The sequence below is a fragment of the Gavialis gangeticus genome, unplaced genomic scaffold (genome assembly GCF_001723915.1).
Source record: "Gavialis gangeticus isolate Ggan-Ray unplaced genomic scaffold, GavGan_comp1, whole genome shotgun sequence".
NCBI lineage: Eukaryota > Metazoa > Chordata > Crocodylia > Gavialidae > Gavialis > Gavialis gangeticus.
This window is the reverse complement of record NW_017729022.1, coordinates 92,325,538-92,336,514: the sequence shown is the minus strand read 5'-3', so window position 1 is coordinate 92,336,514 and position 10,977 is coordinate 92,325,538. Positions and strand designations below refer to the sequence as shown.

The 10,977-nt window shown below is 36.2% G+C and overlaps 1 protein-coding gene across 1 annotated transcript in view; it reads right to left on the bottom strand.

Moving 5' to 3' along the window:
* Window positions 1-1,716: 1,716 nt before the first annotated feature.
* The window catches only part of AEBP2 (AE binding protein 2), a 102,358-nt gene continuing 93,097 nt past the window's right edge, over window positions 1,717-10,977 (bottom strand). Inside the window, exons 7-9 of the mRNA XM_019515839.1 lie at window positions 9,524-9,591; window positions 5,506-5,619; window positions 1,717-3,901 (exon numbers count right to left, since the gene is read on the bottom strand). Coding sequence (XP_019371384.1) covers window positions 3,871-3,901; window positions 5,506-5,619; window positions 9,524-9,591 — 213 coding nt within the window. The 3' untranslated portion in view covers window positions 1,717-3,870. The remainder of the gene's footprint in view (window positions 3,902-5,505; window positions 5,620-9,523; window positions 9,592-10,977) is intronic.

The window sequence follows — 10,977 nt, the reverse complement described above, 5'->3', positions numbered from 1 at the left end:
AGCTCTGGAGCAGAAGATAAGCAGGGATGGGGAGCATGGTGGACCAGGCCATGTGGTCGCCTTTCCTCTCCCCAAGCTGCATATGACAGATTTCCCCGCTGCCCCTGCCTCCACCACATAGTCTACTCTGCATGCACCCCCTCCCCCAACAGGTGTTCCCTCCACTCCTCTGCTATGCACCCCCTTCTCAGTAGCTCAGGTCCTGCTTTGATCCTGGGCCCATAGCTTGGAATGCAGCAACCACCTGTCCCAGCTAGTACTCAAATTCAAGGCAAGGCTTTCGCCCCCTTCTTCCCCCCCGTCCCATTCCCAAGTTGACTGGGGGAAAAGAAAAATTCTTAAATCCAAGTAAATAAGTATATAGGGTAACAGCAGATACATGGACAGTTACAGCAGAACAGCTGATATACAATGAAACCATGTCTCCTTTTGACTCACTGCAATTTGTTTGCCCCAAGATTAATACTAAAATACAACCTTTAGAGAATGTTATGCTCTTATTAATCTTTTCTGATGCAAATGAGTCAAAAGGTTTTCCTCAAATTTCTCCCACCAAATGTCAGGTTACATCTACAACTAGGTCCACCCAAACTTCTAGAAGATGGGCAACAATTTTCAACTACAATAGAAGGAAGGTTTCCCCACAGCTATAGTGACTGATACAAGTCATGCATATTTATTAAATCCTAATTTCTGTTCAATTAGGCAATGATGATCTTGCACAGATACCTGGATTACACTAGCACATCTCTGCTGTACCCTGGCAATTCTTAGTGCATAATGTAGACATTTGTCCCTTGTTCATATTTTCTACAATTCCATTCAAAAGGGAACAAAGAACAGGCATGAGACGGCAGGAAGGAGGAAGGGCTGGGCACTGCTCCAGGTTGGGAATACTTGCTGGTTTGCAAACTTCAAATCCATGATGGAGACTGCAGAATCATTTTCCCTTTGAAGAGATTAGGGATCTTTTCCTCCCCTCTACCTTTGTATTCCACAAATCAGAACATTCCTCAGGCATATACAAGATTAAATTTAAAAGTCTTCATGACAGAACACGTTCATTTCCATGTTTGATTAGCACTGGACACAATAGGACTTCAGATCTTTACAGGCCATAATATTAAGTACTAAAAGAATAGCCACTTTAACAGAAGTGCATTTAAAATAATTAAACTGAACGCATTATTTCAGATTCATCACTAGCTATTTTCTGGATTTTTTCTACAAAAGAACTCTACACAGCAGCTTTATTAGTTGAGACAAATTAGGAGTATGCATTTAATAACATTTTCTTTAGCTTTCATTCATTTAAAACTTACATGAAAATAAGCTGGAATGAAAAGCAAAATATAATTAGCATTACATTTATCCTCCTGGCCTACCTTGAAAAAGCAACCCGTCTTCCCAAACACAACCAACTAAACTTACCTAAATAGAAGTTTTAAAGGGCCACTTTTGTTTGGCTAGCATACATACACTGACAGGATCCCGACAGGTGAATACAAAATATTATCAAAGAATTAAATATATGAAATGTTTATGTTTACATGTGTTTATGTTTATTATTATACATGTTGAAAAACTTCCTTCTAGCTAAGGCAAAAAAAAAAGCAGCACTTACCTTTTGGCTACCAGCACAAATTCAGATGCAAGTATCCAATAATTCCTGAGGTGCAAAACACTGTGCATTCAATAATTTACAAAGAAACCAAATGGATTTATAACTTTTATCTTCAGCTCTGGATTGAAGAGTGTTATTGAATGGTTACAATTCTAAAGCTAGTATGTGGTTGTTTGCTTTGTTTTATTAGAAAAAATACTCAGGTGAGGTCTACAATCATCTGTCAATTATAAATGACTTACAAGAAACTCATGAAGCAATAAAATTAAAAAAATACAAATACAAACTATATCTGAAACACTTCTATTTGGCAATTTTATAACAAATTCAAAAAAGAACCAAAGAGACTGTAGATTATTTATAGGTACAGAAAAAGCAGTAGATGAAGTGCTCAAGCAAAAAACAACAAAAAAAAAAAAAACACAAAAAAACCCCAAAACAAAAAACTGCATTTTTTCAAAAATAAAGTCACATTGCTACAGATTGTATGAATAATACCCTTATTTATTAAACAACCATTCCAGAACATCTTATATTAGCAGTGCTTTCAATCTGCACTTCATTTTGTTTGATAAGATTTTTTTTCATGTAGTACAAGTAACATTTTTAACCCATTGGAGCTAAGCGAGTCTCTCATGTCAGTACCAATGCAGAATGCATTTATATTATATTAGAATATGCTCACTCTGGCAGCCAAAAGGTTATTTCTAAGCTTTATTCTATTTAATAAAAATTTAGTGTAAAAACTGCTGGTTTTTAGATTCACTGTAGTAACGTGAAAACTCCTCCCCAACAAGGAGGGCTAATTCTGCAGTTTGACTGCATATATCCACACATATTTCATATTTGTTCCTTCCAACAGCAAGGAAATGACTGATTTTATGTTCAATATCAGAAAGGAGTGCCAAAAATTCATTATGGGTATTGTTCATCCCTCAAAGATTTCTGGGAAGGATGTTCAATGTACTTTTGCTCTTATAACAGATATTAACAGTAGTATATATATTCCCTTAGGTATGCAAAAGACTTTTTTTTTTTTTTTTTTATTGTTAAGGAAGGTGCTTTTTTAAACAATTCTTCTGGCAGCACTAGTGAATTACAATATCCTTCAATATTATTTCTACCATAATATATACATTTTAACTTTCATGCCCCTAGAAAACATCTACAGTACATTTCATAATATAAAAATATATTACAAATCTGCTGAATTATTTACAAGCAACATCCTATTATCTATATGCAACATTTTTGTCTCCATATAAGACTAACAGATTAGACACATTTCTATTTGTCAGTTAAAAAATCCATGACTTCTTGCTTATTAAGCAAGAAAATGATTTAATTTTCCTTTTCATAGCCAACTTTGGTGCATAAAGAATTAAATTTCTAGATGTTTTTAAAAAATACTATTTTCTTTACATCCAGAAAAAGTTAGGCCAAATAAAAAAAAAAAAGTACACTTTACATGTGAATGGGAGTCTCAAAGGTCAAAAAAATTAAAATAAGACACCAATATCATTACCTGCTTAACTAAAGGTTTTTCAAAAACCATTCATAAAAGTAGATCTCATTAACATACTATGCTAGTTCTGATAAAAGGGTCAGACATGCTGCAACACTCTATCAACACCTTTCAGCCTTAGTATATGTATTTATACTTGATTGGGAAAAACAGGCATACCATTAACATAGGTTCATAGTTTATAATTTAACACCTCTTGTTATGGATTTGTGAAGAAACATGAGGTTACAAATGATAACTGATTACTTTCCACCGTATTTAGAAGTAATACAATAATCCCTTGGTAGTTTGTACACTGCCCAGGGTATGTTAGCTTCAGTTATTGTTGAAAAGATTCCTAACAGCTCATTAATAGTTCTCCTAGAAAGTGTGAGGGTAAGTTATGAAGATCGCTTTCTCTTTTCAGATAAACTACTGTATTCACTAAAGAAAAAAAAGCAGCTTAAAGAAGCAAGCATGCAAAGCCTTTTAGCTGTTCCACTAAGTTGCCAGAAGAGTGTTTGCTCAGTCTCCCACTGTACCATTCCATGAAAATGTGGATATACAGTAATATATTAATATATTCCACAAAAGCATCAACTGCATTCACAGAATGTTTACACTAAGCATAAATATTATCTAAGATTTTAAAAGAAAAAGGATGGGGGTGACTAATGTGCAACTTTATTTCTAAATCCATTGTCAGTGACTAAGACTGCAGGTGTCCCCGCTTGCTTGATTTTTACCTCTTCAACCTCTTCTGTGGCATTGTTCTGCAAAAGAAAAAACATTTTATGTTTCAAGGTCTTCTCATTAGCTGACAATGTATTTTTATATGGAGTACACTGAAATCATGATAATTATTAAATCTGATTAGTACTGAAATGCCATTTTAGATAATCCCAAATTAGTGCATATTTCACACAAGAAGCCATTATTTCACTTTTCTAGTGTTCAGGATTTTACTAAAATATTAATGGCTGTGACTAGTGTCCTTGAATAATTATTTCCCCAATATTTCTTTGATCTCATAATATTGTGCCTCACCCCCAAAGTTCTTAGAATCACACACTGATAAAACTCTAGACTACACATTACATACTTGGGAATATTTTTAATAGTTTCTTTTAATCCAAGGACTATCCATTTTTTTCTTTAAAAGTTTAACATTCATTTTCATAAGGTTTCCTAAGAAATTGGCAGAGAATAAATTAATCTATGTCTGATCTAATAATCTAAACAATATGAGTTAAATTCAGTGAGGGCAATGCAAGTACAGGTAACTTGCCTAAAGTAGGCAATAACACTCTGTGTTAAAAGTCGTTTTTTAGAACAATATACAATCCAATTTTGCTCATATTTTTCAAGTAAGTATTTTAAATACTTACATTTAGAGAGACAGCACATATAAGCAAGGAGAACTCTCTTTGTATTTAAACCAAGTTTTCATTAATTTGATTAGTGAAGTACACTGACTATTAAAGGTAAACTGAAAGGCTTATTACACATCCAGACCTCAGCTAAGTGTTCCATGTACTGCTTTAGACATTAGTGATATGATCAACTATTAGAGAGGAAATACAAGAACACTGAACTATGGTCATGGCAGGTAAATGGAGAAAGACTGGGTTTTCTATTTGTTAAAGTATTTCTGTAATTCAGTCTATATACATACACAGTCATCTAATAATTTGGAATCCTCAACAATCTGAAGAGGAAATTAAAAGCATTTCAGATTACCTTTAAAAAGATTACATTGATACAATTGTGGGTATTGACAGGATTAAGTGGAATACACTAATATAGAGGGGGGGAAAAAAAAACTCAGGAAAAATTAGAGATGTGATGGATTAGAGGCCAATCTGAAGACCTAAATACACAATTACAAATGTGGCTTAAAGATATGTGGCATGTACTGTCCCCTTCTTCTCTAATGAATCTTCCATTAAAAAAAGAATAGTACTTGTACGCAAGTACAGATTTCAAAGTAATACTGCATGTATTACAGCTGAATATAATATATGTAAAGATAAATTTGGACTTTAAAAAAATTGGTATACAAACCAGTATGTGATCTTAACAGAAGTGATCTTTCAGGATTCCACTGTATGTACCTCCTTTACTAGAATTTCTGTACACCAAGCACAAAAAAGTAAAATACACTTGGTAAATACACACATTCCCCGTTTCTCAGTAACTAGAGATCAGTTCAAGAAGTAATTCTGAAATTATTTAAAACCTCAGAACTTAACCTCTGGACGCTGACAGAGTCGAAGAGCCCTGTACTGATGCATCAGCAATTAGCAATCCTGACTTTTGACGTCAAAAAGTTAAGTGAGGTTTAAGATTGTTTTAAATAAAGTGATTCAAAATTTACCTGTATATGTTTGGGTCCAGAAGCAAGGCAGTATCTTTTGGTAGTTTTGATAAATGAACTACTTTAGTTTTTAATTGATGTCGTTCACTTTCATTTACCCACACATCAGGCAGACTATGAATAAATAAATAAAATAAAAATATTCAAAAAAGATAAACCCTTTTTCTCACCATAAAATTATGAGGTAAATGAATATACATGAAGCATTTTAATGCAATCTTCATATTTTACTTTTCAAAAAGCATCCTCGTCGGAAGAATGGGCAGATTTTTCTATTAAAATTCAAAGCCTCTTAAATTTTTCAGTGCAAAAGAGTTGCTAGGAAAAGTTGGTGTATAAGTTTCTTAGATATAATGGACCTGGAGTACTACCAATTTTGGTACTGTTAAACAAGAAAAGGTGGACAGTGAAAAAGGACAGTGACACCAAAGAAAATATATTTTATTGGACTTATAGCGTCAAAATAAATATATTAAAAATAGAATGTTTGATGTTTGCAAGGATTAGGTAAGAATAAGGTAAATGCCCTGAGGGTCATGCTGAGCTAATGAATTTATTAATTGTCTGTTTAATTATCATGAAACTAAAGCTTGATGCATTTGTACAAATTTGTGACTTCTGAACCAGGAATCCTGAAGTTACAAATATTTCTTTTTTTGGAAAAGAAGAGATATCCTACAAGTAAAATTTTCAGTTTCTGACAATTCTTGTATTGAAACACAGTAAAACCTATTTATTATACACTCAGTAATGTAAGCCTGGTGGGGCTGAGAGGAGAGGTGGTAACAACTGACAAAACACACTGGTCCAGTCCTTAAAACTCTGCAGTACTAGTCCACTGAAAACTGGCTCTCAATATTTCTGCTGCATTTGGTCAGAAGTAAGGTGGACCGTATGTCCCAGAGTGGCACCTGCTCCAGTCTGCCTGCCTTGCTCCTGCCCAGCAGCAGCAGCAGCGCCTGCCCCCTCACTTGCCTGGCACACCACACTGCTCCGTCCCCCACCAGACTCCACTCTGGGACTTCTGACCAATTGGCAGGGACCAAACTATGTAAGCCAGGACAGTCCCATTTTGCCCAGGATGTATGGTCACCTCAGCCATAAGTTGGATTCTCAAAGTTCTGGTACAGCTATATGGTAGGAGGACTGGTAGGTAGGTAAAAAAGTAATGGACTACAGCAGGATAATAATAGCCTTTATAAGAAGCTGCTATTTTAACAACTCTCCTTTCCCACAGCAACTGCTGACCTGGACTGTCTCAAGAGTTTTTAGTGCTTGCTGTGTGGGAAAGAGAGAAAAGAAAAATTAAAATTACTGGTAAAACTAAAAGCCAAAACCTTTTAGTAACACAAAACATTTTATTGAATTTGAGATATAAATCATTCACATGAAAGATTTCTAGTATAACATCTAATGTACAATTAATTTGGCATTGGTTTGGATAACCTCCTAACAAATCATGTCAAAAGTGAAATAACTAGTAGCTCCTATCTGAAGGGTAACAAACTGTCCAGAATTACGTAAGTTTACCACAAACGCGTGTTATATAGTCTCTCAAATTTCAATGTATTACATTTTAGTGTCCCTGGACAACAGACATCATCACCTCTGAACCCCAAATCCATTCCTCTAATTAGTTGTACACAGAGTACATCCTGAGTCATCAACTCACAAATTAGGTTATGTAGTCAGAATTTCAAAGTAATAAAACTAACCCCATGTAGCAAATTAAACTAAATTAATGTACTCCAAGTGATTGCTTCTGTGCCTTAAAAATAAGGGTGTATCTACTAAAATAGCAGGTGAAGGCAACATATTTCCCTCTAAGCTGAATAGTTCTCAAGTTCTTTGTACTAATATCAAATCAAGGGTTGCCCAACTTAATCTGAGATACTTTTTCACTGAAAGATAAGTTTGAAAGTGTTGATTATCATAAAAATATTGGAATTCAATTTGATTTTCTAAAAGAAACACAGTTACACTACAATTTAAGTCTCGTTTCTTTTAATGTCAATACACTAAAAACCTTCAGCTATGAACCAGTTAACCAGATAACCATTTGCCTGCAATAGGAGTAACTACATAAAATGGTAACATTGTAGAATAAACCTGTTACAGTACCATAAATTCAAATGATTTTTTATTATAGGATATTATCAAGTGATAGCATATTTTCTAAAAGTGACAAAAATCATACCTTTCACTGGCATCTACAGTATTCTACTTCACTTTCCCCTCCTGATTAAAATTTACACAGATGTGGAATTGAGCCCCAATGTCAAGGACACCAGGAAAAACAACTTACCGGCCATCCTTGTCTTCTGAAGGTAGCAATTATAGTAGATCCACACTGCTGGGTTCATGATTTGCACATGACTATTTTTGGATTCTAACTATTTGAATAGTTAAATTAGTCCATCAGAACATGGTGCTTCCCTACCTGCTAATGAAGTTTTAAAACACTTGAGTTTGTATACTGTCCTCATTGCCAGTGCCAAAATCAGCCTCTAATTCAAACCTGCTTGGTTACAAAGTATCACTTGTACCTAAAAAGTTTCCCTCTTCCAGAAAAGGTCACTGAGTGCACATTTAATTATAATTCTTATTTTCTTAAATAGCAAAATTCATTAATATCACATTTGAACTTGAATATCCATACCTAATTTCAAATTTATGTACCAATTTCTATCATATTAGAGTTGCTTTTAAAAAAGAAGTTATTTGCTTCAAAAACTTGTGGGGAAAACCCCATAGATTGCACAATATTGGCTAAACTACACTCCTAATGGCTCTCCTAATACTGTTAGAACAAGGAGTATTCCACTTTTCCATATACAGCAAAAGCTCTGTTATCCAGCATCCCCTGGGAATGGGGGATGCTGGATAACGAAGTATGCCTGTTAACCGGGCGGCCCGAACAGGCGTCCTTGCCTGTTCGGGCCACTGCTTCTCCCGCTACATCGCTGACCCTCCCCACAACATCACTAACCCTCCTGCAGGCCCTGCAGGTCAGGGAGGCAGGCCCCGCACAGCCTGTTATGCCCCTGGACCGTGGGGGCTCGGCAGCACAGGCTGCTTTGCCCTGGGCCGTGATGGCTCAGAGAAACTGGAAGTGCCACAGTGTGCACTTCCGGTTTCACTTTGCCTTACAAGCCGGCATGCCGGTTAAACAGAGCATGCCGGCTTGTAAGGTGCCGGATAACGGAACTTTTACTGTAATTAGGATTATAAAATTTGTACACAAAAACTTTTCTTTTTTGAAAATAAGTGAAACAAGTTCTAACATACATTCAATAGAGCAGTTTGGAAAACTGAAGGAAGGATGTACAAGCTTACTGGTATTTACAGCTTTCAGTATCTTCTGTCCTGACTCAAGCGTATGGCAACTCATTTTTCACAACTCAGCTAGAGCTGTAGTCATTTGAAATTTGACAGAATATTCCAAATGCAAAGAAAATGCAATCAAATATGCCGGGGGGGGGGGGGGGGGAATCAAAGCTTAAGAGCAGCATGGGGTTTTTTTGGGAAAAAAGCAGTCTTGTGGGTTTGCAACTGAAAGTACCAAAAAGGCATCTTTCCACAGTCATTTTACTGACAGACTGTAGCACCTATTTTGTGTTTCTTACAGTCTTGGTATACAAGCACTGATTATTACACTTCTGGGTGTCCACTTTATATGATCTTCTTTAACATTCACAGCACTGGAAATATTCTGAATTAGATGACCCGCAGTGAAAGAACAAAAGCGGTTTTGAAAATCCATCATTTCAAGAAATATGTGTAGCAAAACCTTTTATGTTTACAAGCTCTGCCTTTTATCCTTTACTGTGTCAGAAAGCAACAAAAATGCACGCTTCTGAGTTGCATAAAGGTTAAGATATTTACACAAGGCATTTATTGTAAAGTGTTCAAAAGGAATGCTGTATACATATTCATGACAAACAACATTTTCTGCAATCTCTTTCTTCAGTCCAGCCCTCAAATGTGGCATCAGATCAATGGCAACCAATATACTCACATGTCCTCTGGTGTCCAGTGAAGCAAAAGTTTTATTTTTCCAGAATCTTCTTTCCTCTTAGCTATTACCTGATATTAATAGTTAAAACAGTAAATATTATTAAAAATTTAGCCTGTAGAATTTATGGTCATATTTATGTCTTACTAGGCTTCATTCCCAAATAATTCACTCGGGAAGTGTAACTGCTTTACTACCTGAAGCATGTACGAGATCCACAAACAGGTACTGAAGTAGTGTATGAGCTTACAACAGTACTGTTTTTTTAATCAAGTGGTACTACTTAGTTAAGTCTTCCTTAATATTTTATCACTGACATATTAAATAAAAACTGAATAATAATGTATTCAGATACATCCCAAATAACTTTCAAACTTTCTAAAATTAAACACTTAAAAACCTTTAAGTTTAATAATTTATAAATCTAGAAATAAACTCTTAAATTTTTTTAAAAATATTAATAAAAAAAACTGATTTCATTCACAAGCATGCACATGATATTTTACTAAATATTGGAGGGCAAATGATTTGATACAGCTCATCTAAAACTGTTTATACATTTTATGTTAGACAGTTACTGGTGAATAATTAGAAAACACTGGGAAAGAAGTCATAACACAGGACCTTGCTGTTCCCCTCCTCTGCTCCCCCGGACCAGCCCAGAGAGGAGAAGGAAACTGCTGTTCCCTGCCTCTTCCTCTAAACTGGGCACTGGTCATCCTTGGTAAGGGGCTGCTTCTGACTGTAGATATTCAGCACCTGAGAGTCCAGTGCTGGCTTCGGTTTTACTAATCTTAATCACAGAGGTAAAAGAGTCTCTGTCCAGGGATTGTGAAAGGTGAATTACTTATTCACATAGCTGGCTTAACACCCATGCAGAAGCAGTAGCAGCTACCAAGAGAAATCACCAGTGTCCGGACCAAATTTTAAGTGTATGCTGGCAACACAAGAGTTAAGTTTGAGCATGCGCAGACAAGCAGACAAGACCTATGGAAAATTCCACAGCGTGCCCAGGATGTGCCCCCTATGCAACCCTTGGCTTGTCAATCAAAGCTGACCTAGTCTGTAAGAACACACATGCTCAGTTCTGCTCAGCAGATGAAGTAATCTGGCCAGACGCATGCTCAGTCTACAGACTGCATGACATAATCGGACTAGAAATTTCTTTAGAGAAGACAACCTGATTGGCTACCCGGTTGTCATAAAGACTTGGGGGGCCCCTTCTAAAGGGGAGTGAGTTAGCGAGAAAAAGTTAGCAAAGGAGAGTTAGAGAGAGAGTTTTGAGGGGTTCTGACAGCAGTGCTGACAAGGAAGATTCATCCCGGGAGCAGAGGCTGGCCTGACAGGGACTGCTCCTCAGGAGGGCTTTAAGCCCACTGGTCTCCTGTCCAAACCCTGAGAGCAGAGGCTGCTAATGCAGGGACTGCTCCTCAGGAGGGAGACCATGCTCGACCTGC